Source organism: Pelodiscus sinensis, chromosome 16 (genome assembly GCF_049634645.1).
Source record: "Pelodiscus sinensis isolate JC-2024 chromosome 16, ASM4963464v1, whole genome shotgun sequence".
Lineage (NCBI taxonomy): Eukaryota > Metazoa > Chordata > Testudines > Trionychidae > Pelodiscus > Pelodiscus sinensis.
Window position 1 is genome coordinate 38043604 of NC_134726.1, and position 13221 is coordinate 38056824.

A 13221-nucleotide genomic window follows, 5' to 3' on the forward strand; every position below is an offset into this window, starting at 1 on the left:
AGAGAAGAGGCTGGACCCGAGCAGCGAGACGCTTCCTCTCCCACCAGCCTCAGGCAACCCTGTGGCGAATTAGCTCCCCTGGTCATGGTGCACGCTCAGTGCTGCTCGCGGCATTTGGGCAGCCGAAGCCGCCTGCCAGGGTCCCAGGGCCAGATTTCACAAGGCTGCTGCAGCACAAGGCGACTGTCCTGCCAGGGGCAGCTGAACAGGGCAGGACGAGGCCTTCCCAATTTTGGAAGTGGATTGGACTGCTCACAAGCCAGCCCCCTACCCCCTCCCCCCCACACACACACGCTTTCTCCCACAGCGCTTAGCAGGGCCTGGCTGCAGCTCTGGGTCCCCCAAGACCCCGGTCACACCGGCAGCTGGAGCCGGGTTGGGGTAAGAGCCACACGGGCAGTGGGGGGAAGCTACCGCTACAGGGAGCAGGGACACGGGCGGGGGCCCCTTGCATGCTGCGTAGATGGAAGGGCCCCAGCCCTGCGCCTGTTTCAGCCGGGCCCTGGGAGACAAGGGGGGCAGGGGAGGGGCCTCATTCCCCCCACTTTTAGGCAGAATCTGTCGCCCCCGTCTCTGGAGGGGGCCAGGCAGTGCTCGCTACCCTCTTTCCTGCATACTCACAGGCCGGAGAGCAGGTCCGTTTCGGCTCGGGCATGAGGCCCCGTCTCCTGGGGGTGGGAAATGCCGCTAGCGCCGTCGGCGAGGATCTGCCGGATGAGATCCTCATCTGGGGGGTAAGGAGGGCGGGACAGTTAGGAGCCCAAGCACTAACCAGCGCCTCTCCCCTCTCCCCAGTACGGGCTCGGCTAGGCCTGCTCCCAGCCCCACTCTGTGGAACAGGGGAGGGCCTCAGGCCAGCGTCCACAACGGTGAGGTAACGGGGTCCCCCTCGTCTTCCCCTGCTCCCCCTGCACAGCCACCGCCAGCCTCCCCCCATGGCATCCCTCCTGTGCCCAGTGCAACCCTCCTGGGGCGCCCAGAGGGAGCCCCAAATCGGGGAGCGCCCTCTTCTGGGGTCACGGCAGCGAGGAGGAGGCTGGTGCCCCGTGAGGACGTGCAGGTCACGGTGGAATCCGGACTCTCCGCTAGCTCCAGGGGTTGGACAGCGGGGTAGTGCCCGTGGCCCCAGTGGACTCGCCCCCCAGGAACGACAGCAGCCCCCGGGCCAGTGTCTGACCAATCCGCCTGCCCAGGAAAGGCCCAACTCTCGGTGGCTGCTTGGGCTGCACTAGGCCCGAAGCCGGGCCAGGCAGTGACAGCAAAGGGGTCTGCTCTCTGCTGCCCATCTCCTATGGTGGCAGCTCCTCTGCTTCTAAAGGCCGCCAGTGGAAGAGCGCCAGGCAACGCAGGCCCTGGCCGGGCGGGAGCGTTTTTCTGCTGAAGTGCAGCCTGGCCCTTGCTGGGCTGAGGGTGGCACGGGACAGGGCGGGTGTGGGGTGAGCCGGGGTAGGCCCATGCTCCGGCCCAAGGAGAGCAGGGTGAAGCAGCGGCGAGTAGGGATGTGGAAGGTGGGGACTGGAGCAATTCCCCACCCGCTGTGGGCAGGGGCTGCTCCAGGCGTCCGGCGGGGGTCACTCCAGCCCAGGTGGGTTGAAGCCCCCACTTGAACCGCGGGGAGCCGCAGGGCCAGCCCTGAGGTGTCACCGCAGGGCTCCTCTGCCGAGGGCAGCAGTGGTAACCACCCTGCCCTGGGCGCAACCCTGCAGTCGCCAAAGGCCACAGCCGAGCCAAAGCCAGTCACCCTCCTCAGGCCAAGCACCTGTCAGTCCAGACACTTATCTTAGCCCCGCCCCTTCCACAGTGGCCACGGGTGTCAAGGCTGGTGTCTTGGACACAGGAACCTGGAGCGTCGCTGACGTCAGCACCAGAAATAGAGGGTTTCTGATGCTGCGTCCCGGCACGGCTGCCCGGGGTAGCAGGGAGGAGCTAAGGCCGAATAACCCTCGAGAGCAAGGCTGCCGAAGAAAAGCCCGCCCCGCCGGCCTAGGAGCAGCCTCACCCCTACCTGAGGCGGAGAAGCATTTGGTCTGCCCGTGGTGCAAGCCAAGCGACAAGCTGTCCTCCTCGGCCGGCAGAGGCACCTCAAGCCCCAGGTGGCGGCTGGCCCGTCCCCGCTTCAGTTTCTGGATGGTGTTGCCCATGATGGAGGGGTCGCTGAGGAGATCTGGCCAGTGGAGCAGGGCCTCGCTGGAGTGCCACCGAATCAGACTGCAGGACAGGAAGCAGAGCGGGATGTTGCCAGGAAGGCAGAGAGCACGAGCGCAGGGTCAGCAGCCAGGAGCATGTTCTCTGCGGGCACTTAGATCTGGCTAACCAACGTACACAAGCCAGGAGAACCCCTGTCCCTGGCTGCAATCAGAACGCAGCCTGTCGGGGCAATACAGCTGGCAAACGCGCCTCACCCCTGAGCCACCGCACACGACCAACCACAACAAAACTGAGCCTTTTGCCCAGACCTGAATTTGGCCTTGATGCCTCAGAGTCTTCAACCCACAATTTACTGTCTTCCATGAACGGGGGCGTGAGAGAGAGTTTTCACTAGCCTGTAACACTACGGCGGTGAGAGACTCGGAGCCCGTAGGCACGCAGAACCCCCGCCAGATTGCTTACCTTTTCGAATCGTCCAGGAACAAATCAGTTTTGGTTTGCTCGGAGAAGGCCTGTGGGGAAGGAGCAGAAGGAGTTTCAGACCCCCCAGGCTGGCTGGGTTCGGACTAAAATAACTCTGCCAGGCCAGGGGCTCTCTTCGGGGGTGTCAGGCAGATGGGTCAGCCACGCCATCTGGGCACAGGACCATAGTGACAGCGCCAGCCAATGTCTTTTGGCAGTTCCCAGCCCCTCTCGTCCCAACGGCGAAGGCGAGGGGGAGCCGGGGCTCTGGGCTGAGCAGGGGGGGATGTGCGTCAGAAAGCGCTGGATGGATGCGGAGTATTAAGTGCCTGGGAACCGGCCGGGGGAGGGGGGGCATGAGAAAATGCTGCTCTTCCCCCCCCACCATGTGGCTTCCCCCTCCCTTCTCACAGGTACTCGGCCAGGGCAGTACCTCACCAGAGTCAGCTCCCGTTCTCACGGCTCGTCCCTTAACACGCGCCCCCCCCAGGAGCAGGCAGGGAGAGACGCAGGCTGAATGGCTCCCGGGAGGGCTGGGGGAGCACTCGGAGCTGCCTGCTTGGTGCATCCGGAAGGCGAGAGACCCGCCGCCGGCTTACCTCGGTCCGGAGCCCGGGGAAGGAGAGGAAGGAGCTCTCCAGGAGGGAGGAGTCCAGGTAGTTATCGATCTCCAAGGACTGCTGGTCCGAGTGAGTCAGGGTGTGGCTGACGGACACCTGCGCAGCAGATAAGGGAGGGGGTGGAATTCATGTACAGTCCCACCCCCACGTCTCCTGGCTCTGCAGGCTGCTGCTCCCCTTGTGCTGCCCCATCCATTAGCTCGGCGAGCAGCCGCTTAGGCCTGCTGCTACGCACGGCACCAGCCAAGAAAGGGTGCACGACCCGCTCGGCCCCAAGGTGGGCACTGCGGGTCCCCTGGCAACGAGAGCAAGACCGGGGGCGCCCCTCACCACGTGGGCTTTTCACACACCTCTGGGGGCAGCTCTGGCCGGCTGATGCTTACAGGTCATGTGACCCCGAGTACCACATAACAGCTGGTCGTGGGACGCAACGGGGCAGCCTGATCGTGTCTAGCCAGTCCAGCCCCCTGTCACTGCGTAATCCCCAGGCTGGCCGGACAGCTGAACCGCCACCGCCAGCAGGACGCATGCTCTCCAATCTCTCAGCCCATCACCAAAGCATCGGGTCACCAGCTGGGCGTTGGCGGGATCCACATACAACCCACGTACGGCCACGGGAGGAAAAGCAGAACACGGGCATTGCCTGCCTGGCTCAGACCCGAGGCCATGTGGGCTAACGTCCCATCTCCAGCAATGGGCAGGACCAGAGGGTTCAAAGGAAACTATAATCTACATTAGGTCTCATCCCGCTCACTAACAGTCAGAGATTGGCTAACACAGGAGGCTTCATGTCCCCTCCGGACTCAGTGGGCACCAACTGTTACAACTGCTCTCACTATTAACGGTAGGGGGCTGCGCCCTCTGCTTGCTACGCTCGCCTACCCCCCTTTCTGAGGCCACTTTCGCTTTGCCAAGGGAGCCTGTTGACACTGACGATGTCATTCTGTCGCCCAGCAGGAAAACCTTTTTTATATCTAGAGAGATCATTCTTGCGAGCCATATAAACGGTCAGTGTTGAATCATGCTAATTTCTTGGCCTCGGTGAATTCCTGTGGCAGTGAGTTCCGCAGAATGCACAGCGTTGAGCATTGACAGGTTGAGCACTGATGCCAACCTGGCAAGGTACAAGTTATTTAAAGTGCTAATGACCCTCACAGGAGAAAAATTCCTGTTGTGTCCATCACCCCTCTTCTCCGCAGAGCGGCTACTTCTGATTTGCAAAGGTATAAGCGAAAGGAGAAGCGAAACCGTTTTTGTAATGCACAGAATGCTCCCGTAGCATCGCTAGGGGCCAGACTGGGTGCCTCTTTTCATGTCCATTGTGCTACTCCTCCAGTCGGACGCTACAGGGTGGGAGTAAGGACAGACACCGGCCCTAGGTAAGCAAAGCGGTCGGAGTCAAGCACTCCTGGAAAGTCAGTGAGTTTTCTTCCTAGTTACCTTGCTACGCGCCATCCTGAAGAGGAACAAAACGACCAGGTACAATGGATAGACCACAACACTGGACACCAAACCAACAGCCACGGTGTCGACGCTAACCGGGATCAGCCTGGACACAGCCACGTAACTAGAGAAGGCCAGGAAAAGAAGGAGAGAAAGGTCAGACCCCCATGGCCTCTGTTGCCTTCTGCTACAGGCGCCCGCATCTGGGGGAAAGCCCTGTGAAAAGGCACTCTGTCGAGGAGACGCTGCTGGGAATGCAAGGCGTACAGAATTCGGCCCGGATCCAGCTCAACGGCCCAGAGCTTTTCAAGTCGCTCGGTCCTGACTGCGGCTGAAACCAGCGGGACTGGCTTGGCCGTGGACAGAACCTCGCACATCTCAAAGGTCCCGGCCCCTCTTGGAGGCTCTGGCCCGGCGGTGCTGCTGGCCAAACCGAAGGGCCAGTGTGCGCTGGCCAAGTGTATACGCAGCAAACGATTACAGCTGCTCCGACCCCCTCAGCCTCCCGCGTTTTGTCCCGTGCGGACCCTTTTCCCTTTCAAGGCGACCGTTCTGCTCCGCTCTTCCCGGCGCTGGCCCGTGCGCAGGCTCATTTTTAGGGGCTTCGCGTTTCACTGGGCTGTTAAAAGCCGCCCACGTCCCAAACCACAGAACAAATCAGGGTTGAAAACAGGAGCCTCGTGTCTCTGCTGCTTCCTGCCAGGAATCCCCATGGGGCCCGCCCAGCGCAGGGCACTTGAGTTCAGAGCAAGCAGGACGGCTTCCCGGCTGCTCCCTCGCCCTGCCCTTCACTACGCCCGTCGGGGTGGGGGCTGAGCAGGATGCTCCCCAGGATGCTCTGAAAGGCAGGCGGGGGGCACTGGGGGAAATGGAGGCCATTACGGAGGTGATAGCTCCAGGGCCACAGGCAGGGCAGCCAGCCCCGGGGAAGGGCGGTGCTGGGCCAGGGCAGAGGCTTGGCTGGGTGATGCCGAGACCGGCGGCCCACCTGCGCGTGGCGTCGCCCACCACGCCGTACCACACGGCGTTGGCACAGAGGAAGAGGGAGAGGAGGGCGGCGCAGCAGGTGGCTCTCTGCACCCGGGTGAAGCGGCTGCGGGGGGGCCGGTCCCACGTGGAGAGCCAGACGTGCTTCTCGAAGAAACCCCGCTGCAGCTCGGCCACGAAGATCCGAGGGAAGCTCCTCAGCTCACTCTCGCCTGCGCCCAGGGAAAGATGAGCAGGTCAGAGCCACGCTCTGGAGAGGGGCCATACTGGGCTCCAGACCTACCTGACCTCACAGCCGGGACTCACCGGGGCCTGTGCAGTGAGGCAGGGACCCACCCCGCAGTGCTGGGGCTGACAGGGGCCTGTGCAGTGAGGCCGGGACCCTCCCCGCAGTGCTGGGGCTGACAGGGGCCTGTGCAGTGAGGCCGGGACCCTCCCCGCAGTGCTGGGGCTGACAGGGGCCTGTGCAGTGAGGCAGGGACCCTCCCCACAGTGCTGGGGCTGACAGGGGCCTGTGCAGTGAGGCAGGGACCCTCCCCGCAGTGCTGGGGCTGACAGGGGCCTGTGCAGTGAGGCAGGGACCCACCCCGCAGTGCTGGGGCTGACAGGGGCCTGTGCAGTGTGGCCGGGACCCACCCCGCAGTGCTGGGGCTGACAGGGGCCTGTGCAGTGTGGCCGGGACCCACCCCGCAGTGCTGGGGCTGACAGGGGCCTGTGCAGTGTGGCCGGGACCCTCCCCACAGTGCTGGGGCTGACAGGGGCCTGTGCAGTGAGGCAGGGACCCTCCCCACAGTGCTGGGGCTGACAGGGGCCTGTGCAGTGAGGCAGGGACCCTCCCCGCAGTGCTGGGGCTGACAGGGGCCTGTGTAGTGTGGCCGGGACCCTCCCCGCAGTGCTGGGGCTGACAGGGGCCTGTGCAGTGAGGCAGGGACCCTCCCCACAGTGCTGGGGCTGACAGGGGCCTGTGTAGTGTGGCCGGGACCCTCCCCGCAGTGCTGGGGTTTCACTGTGGCCTCCCTCTTGGTGATGTCTGTTCCGACAGGGAAGAAGCCAGAGCAGGTAGCAGGCAGAAGCCAGCATGAGGGCGCTGCCATGGGAGCCCGTGATGTTCTCCTCTTTTGGCATTCCCTACAAAACAGCAAGCTCCCCCTCGCAGGAGCTGCCCGACCCTCCTCTGTGTATCCCCTGAGCACTGCAGGTCTGTGCTCCGAGCAGCCAAGCACTCACTGGCGGCGTACACCTCCTTCTCCACCCTGCCCTCGCTCTCCTCGCTCTCCACCGACAGCCAGCCGTTCACCAGGAAGAAGTAGCTCTTGCTGGTCTGCAGGTCTTGGACGACGACATGCTGCAGGTACCACGCCGGGCTGAGTCCTAAGCAGAGGGAAGCAGAGAGAAGTAGCGCGGGGCGGGTGCCCAGGGACTGCCATGCAGTGTGAGGGGACGGCCCCGGGGACAAGTTACGGGGAGCAGTATCAGCCAGCGATGCTCATTAATCACACATGGCAGCCCGGGGGGACCGGGTGGCCTGCGGGTGCTGTGGTCTGCGACCTGAGACAGAGCGTTCAACCTCAAAGCGCTTCACGCAGGTAGGTAAATAGCCCCAATCTACAGGAGCCGAGGCACCACGGACATCTGTGAAAATCAGGGGCCCACCCCTCGGCTCGGGTTCGCAGGGGCCTGGTGAGGGTGGGACCCTCCCTGCAGTGCGGGGCTGACGGGCCTGTATGGTGAGGCTGTGGGGCCTGCAGGTCAATTTAGGCTCCCTTTGGAAAACATCCGCCTCAGTCTCTGGTTGGGCCCTACCAATCAGAACCCTCTTGTCAACGTGGCCTTCGGAGCCTTCCCCAGGAAACCCAGCGAATCAGTGGCAGAGCTGGGACTCGCCCGCGCGTCCCCCGCCTGCCACTGGCCAATCAGACAACGCTTCTCCACAGCTCTCGGTTAATCCCTCAGAGCTCACCAGCTTCCCAGCACCGTGCCCCGCCACTAGCATGGCGGCTCCCGCAGGATCCCTGGGGCGGAAACCGTGCGCGATTATCAACGACCCAGGGAGCTGATCCAGACCTCACAGCGTCACCGGCTTCCATGGGGAACGGGGATGGGCGCAGGCTCCCCGGCCCAGACCTCACCTTTATTGTCATGCCAGATGCGGATTTTCCAGACGCTGCCCAGGCTGCGCTCGGTGGCGATCTGGAAGACATCGAGGCTGTTGCGGTGGAAAGCGTTCTCCCCGTCCAGATGCCTGTGGCCGCTTTTGTTGTCCACGCCGTACAGGGTGATCCCCACGTGGGCTGTGGTACCTGGCGAGAGCGAACAGGCAGGCTCAGGTCTGCAGACACCACCCAAGGGGGCTTCCCCCCCCCCAAGCCTCACGACCCAAGAAAACGGCCCTTTCGAGAGGCCACCCGGAGACCTGCCAGACATTAACATGGTTGGATGCAAAGCTGCGGCCGGGCCCCCCACCCAGACAGGGTTACACGCAGCTTGGACATGTCAGCTGTGAGGTCAGATTGATACATGGGCTTCTGCGCGTTTCCTTCTGCGATGGGATGTGATCTCATGTTCGTTTGTGGACATCCTGGGGGGAGGAGATGTTTGTTCTGGACGGGCTGCCCACGGTGTGGCTGAAGGGCTTATTTTCTCTGACTACTCCCCGGGACCAGCTGCCAGACACTCCTTGTTTCACCTGGGCCGTCTAAACGCCTCCTGCTCGCCCCTACGGATCCAGACAGGGTTATGGGGCAGGAGCCTGCTGCCAGAAAGCCCCAGAGCCAATGGGAGCAGCTCTCCGGCCGCGACACGGTGGCATTCCCTCACGGTGCCCATTCGGCGCGTCCTGATTGGATCTGCTCAGGTCTCAAAGTCCAAAGAGGACGTGTCTTAGTGATTGTGGCTGTGATCCCAGCCCAACGTGTTCAAGCTTTGAGCCTCCCACCTCCTCGCTCCTAAGAGACTCGGGGACCGGAGCAAAGCGAGTGATTGAGCTGGCAATGCACAAAAAGAATCCGAAGTAGTGCTGGCCCAACAGGGCCCGCTGGAGCAGAACTCAACAGGAATCACGAGAGACATCTCAACCCAACGCGAGGGGGAGAAATTGTACCTCATCCCCAGAGAAAGGAGCAAGAGGAGGGGCATCGCCCCGGTCAGAAACAGGCACGGGGGGCAAGGGGCAGAACCCCCAATTCTCGTGTGAAGACCAGGGGATGTGGCTCATACTTGTATCTGACACCTGCCTGTTTCCGATTTCATAGAATCATAGAATCCTATGGCTGGAAGAGACCTCAGGAGTCATCAAGTCCAGCCCCCTGCCCACGGCAGGACCAACCCCGACTCAATCAGCCCAGCCAGGGCTTTGTCAAGCTGGGACTTAAAAATCTCTAGGGATGGAGGAGATTCCACCCCCTCCCTAGGGAACCCAGCCCAGCGCTTCCCACCTGCCTAGGGAAATCATTTTTCCTAATCTCCAACCTAGACCTCCCCCACTGCAAGCTGAGCCCATTGCTCCTTGTTCTGTCCCCACTGAGAACAGCCTCTCGCCAGCCTCTTTGGAACCCCCCTTCAGGAAGTTGAAGGCTGCTCTCAAATCCCCCCTCACTCTTCGCTTCTGCAGACTAAACAAGCCCAAATCCCTCAGCCTCTCCTCATAGGTCATATGCTCCAGCCCCCGAATCATTTTGGTTGCCCTCCGCTGGACTCTCTCCAATGCGTCCACATCCTTTTTGTAGTGGGGGGCCCAGAACTGGACACAATACTCCAGAGGTGGCCTCACCAGTGCCGAATAAAGGGGAACAATCACTTCTCTGGATCGGCTGACAATGCTCCTCCTCATGCACCCGAATATGCCAGTCACCTTCTTGGCTACAAGGGCACCCTACTGACTCCTATCCAGCTTCTCATCCACTGGAATCCCCAGGTCCTTTTCTGAAGAACTACAACGTAGCCATTCGGTCCCCAGCCTGTACCAATGCTTGGGATTCTTCCTTCCCAAGGGCAGGACTCTGCACTCGTCCTTGTTGAACCTCATCAGATTTCTTGTGGCCCAATCCTCCAATGTGTCCAGGTCACTCTGGACCCTATCACTGCCCTCCAGCGTATCTACCTCTCCCCCCAGCTTAGTGTCATCCACGAACTTGCTGAGGGTGCAATCCATCCCCTCATCCAGGTCATTAATAAAGATGTTGAACAAAACTGGTCCTAGAACCGAGCCTTGAGGCACTCCGCTAGAAACCGACTGCCAACCTGACATCGGGTTGTTGATCACTACCCGCTGGGCCCAACAGTCTCGCCAGCTTTCTATCCACCTTACAGTCCAATCCATACTCCCTTAACTTGCTGGCAAAAATATTGTAGGAGACCGTATCAAAAGCTTTGCTAAAGTCACGCCAGCCAAGCCCCCTTGAATGGGCCTGAACTGAAAATGTCTCAAAGACACGTGTGGGCGCTTTCAACAGGGTTAGGAGAGGACGCTGGCTCCCCGATTATAGCAAGTCAACCAACCCCGTTCAGGGCCGGAAACACCCACCAATTCTTAGGGGCAACTTCTCCAATGAAAAGTTCTGTGCCACGGGACACAGCGCCTAGAAGTCTCCCAGAGCTAATGTGCAGGTTACACCCTTGCTGGCCGTTCCAGAGCGGGATGCTGCTACTGACCTGACCCTCGGCCCCAGCCGGTTTTCACCAGGATCTCGTATTTATACAGCCCGTTCTTCCCGCAGAACGGAATCACCCCCACTCGGTTAATGTCAATCAGGTCCAGTTTGTGCACAATCAGCAGGGCCACGGAGTACGTCACGAAGCAGACAGCACACGTCAGCAGGACAATGTAGTTGGGACCCGGGCCAGGCGCCTGCGCAAAAGAAAAGAAATTGAAAGGTGCTTTGCCCTCCCCAAGCTCCTCGCTTCCTGGCCCTGCTCTCTCTGCCTTCCTGATGGCAACAGCGATAATTAACAAAGACATTTATCTTACATAGAGAGCCGGTAGGATGGATGTCACTAAGTGCAGTATAGATAATGCAGCTGTGCATCCCTTTGCCCACTGCTGAAATGCATTCACCTCTGGAGTGGAACACAGCAGCTGTCTGGGGCTTTGTGCAGCAAGTGCTGAGTGCCTGTAGCTCCTACTGAGGGCCCCTAGGCCATGTCTTTACTAAACAGAAGATCAATGTTGCTGTGATCGATCCTCTGGGGTTTGATTTAGCAAGTCTAGTTAAGACCCGCTAAATCAAACTCAGAGGGCGTTCCCCTCGGGGGAAGCTGACAGAAGCGTTTGCTCCCATCTGCCTCCTGCTGTGAGGATGGCGGGGAAACTCAAAGCAAGGTACTCTGAGTCCAGCTATTTAATTAATGTCGCTGGTATTGCATTTCTTGATTCGACCTTCCTTTTTAGTGTAGACCTGGCCTTACAGAGCGCCCAGAGAAGCCTGAACTTCATCTGGGACACAGAGCACCGGGCAGGAGTATAAAACAAAATTATGCGACAGCTTTGGACAGGAAGTGAAGAACTCTGTGTCCAGCTGAAACAGTGGCAAACCCCGTAAGGTAAGCAAAATGCAACCGGAATTCGGAAGGACACTGGGACTTAGCCCCTCTCCACTCAGTAAAAGCGTGATGGGATTTTTAATGGCTACAACTGGTCTGGGTGTATGTGTGCATCTCTCCAGCAGCTGAGTTTCAGAGGCGGCTTTGTCGGGTAGCTCCAAGAGAGGAGCACACCAGCCTCGATCTTGCGTGGTGTCTCCCATCCAAGCACAGATCAGGCATGGCTCTGCTTAGCTTTGGGGGATGTGAGGCGAGCAGAAGTTGTTTTTTCAAGCAGGCACATTCAACAGCCAGCACGCTATTAATGTCTCCAGCTTGCAGGAAACCTCCAGGGTCTGGGCTGTTGTTTTTACTCACAGGAAATATGAACTGGACGGAGTTTGGGGGAACAAACAGGCTGGCTCCGAAGGCTGTCAGGTGTTGAGTTAAGCACACCGCCTGATCCGGGCTGGTCTCCTCCAACGGGATGATGCCTTCCGTCTTCCACCTCATCTCCTGCTCGCTGAAGTACTGGCACAGGGAGGTGTACACGCTCAGGGTCACCTCCACTGGCGACCAGCTGAAATGGTTCGTGACGTTCAAGTAATAGGCCTGAGTAGTGTCGTGGGTTCTAAGCAAAGAAGAGCAAACATGGAGTGATGACCAGCCAGACACTGCATGAGCCGTGAATCCCTCTCCTGAGCCCATCTAAGGCACCTGTGTCTCTCTACGGAAACACCCCTGCTGCATGGACAGCCACGGGCCCAGTACCGACGTCTGTGCAAAGTGCCCTGGGAAAAAAATCCTACGAACGGCGAGTGATTTACAGAGCCCTTTTGCAGTGGAGACTCCCCAAGATTTTATTGCTTATTATTTCTACCTCTCTTAGTCAGGGTGTGGTAGGTGCACTACTTATACAGCATGTTCTCCTCTTTTTGGACGGCTCGTCGGTTAGATTTGCAGAGCTATCCCACCATCATTGCCCAGGAAACGATTTATTCCTTAGGGCTCTGAATCCCTCTTTGAGAATCCCTGGAAGCCGTGCTACATTACACAGCAGTGGTTCCACCCTCACCCCACCTATTCCCGGTCTGCTAACTTTCTTCTTCAGTAACACCGAGGAACAGTTAATAAATAATGGAAGGCGTAAACATTTATTGCTGTGGAGGGGAAAAAAAGATCTGTTTCGACTACTGAAAGCCAGCATAAATGCTAATGAGTAACGCAATAAAAAAAGTCCGATCCCAAAACCTAGCACTATAATACTACTACTAAACATTTTTATATCGCACTTCACCTGCTCAAAGTGCCAGGCAGACCTGCACAGAGTGGGCAGGTAAGCGGGTGAGTATCAATATCCCCATTTCATAGACGGGGAAAATGAGAAAGAAGGGTGATTTGCTGAAGTCGAGTCACTACCCAATGCCTAGCCTACTCCTCCAGGCCCGAATGTTTGTGGCACTGGACAGCAGGTGATCTGTGCTGTCTCACTAACGCACCTATAATAGGGCAGTCTGTTCTAGGGCTGTTCCAATGCTCGGGCGTTCTGGGATGTGTGGTTCTCTGGATCACATGGCAAACGTGGGCGCGAGCTCCGCTGGGAGACAGTCCCATGACTGCAGTATCTAAGGGAAGCCTGTTGCTTAGTCAGGTTAGACGGTCACAAGCTCTCTCAGTGTATTAAGCTACGCCTGCTTTATTTTATTTGGTAACCTACGTTGTTCTGGCTGCTATCTCTGATGACCGCTTAAATCCTCCCTTTTATGCTTAATAAAATCACTTTGGTTCATTAATTAACCCAGAGTAAGTCATTGCTATCTGGGCGTTAAGCAGCAGTGCATCTCTCTTTCTTGCATAAAGAGGGTGATCGCCATGAGCTAGGGATGTAAGTGACTAATCGACTAGCCAATAAGCAAAAGCTTATCCGATAGTTGGCACACTAGTTGACTAGTTCGCTTCCTCCGCTCCTGCAGCATCTATCAGAAAGAGGCAGCAAGTGGGGGGGAACAGGAGGGGATGCTGGGGGAAGCCGGCTTTTACGTTC

The 13221-nt window shown here is 59.1% G+C and overlaps 1 protein-coding gene across 1 annotated transcript in view; it reads right to left on the reverse strand.

The window, feature by feature from the left end:
* Window positions 1-13221, reverse strand: part of PKD1 (polycystin 1, transient receptor potential channel interacting) — a 148779-nt gene that overhangs the window by 21864 nt on the left and 113694 nt on the right. The window contains exons 25-34 of the mRNA XM_075899843.1: window positions 11556-11808; window positions 10311-10506; window positions 7790-7960; window positions 6888-7031; window positions 5662-5872; window positions 4671-4797; window positions 3210-3326; window positions 2611-2660; window positions 2006-2208; window positions 622-727 (exon numbers count right to left, since the gene is read on the reverse strand). Coding sequence (XP_075755958.1) covers window positions 622-727; window positions 2006-2208; window positions 2611-2660; window positions 3210-3326; window positions 4671-4797; window positions 5662-5872; window positions 6888-7031; window positions 7790-7960; window positions 10311-10506; window positions 11556-11808 — 1578 coding nt within the window. The remainder of the gene's footprint in view (window positions 1-621; window positions 728-2005; window positions 2209-2610; window positions 2661-3209; window positions 3327-4670; window positions 4798-5661; window positions 5873-6887; window positions 7032-7789; window positions 7961-10310; window positions 10507-11555; window positions 11809-13221) is intronic.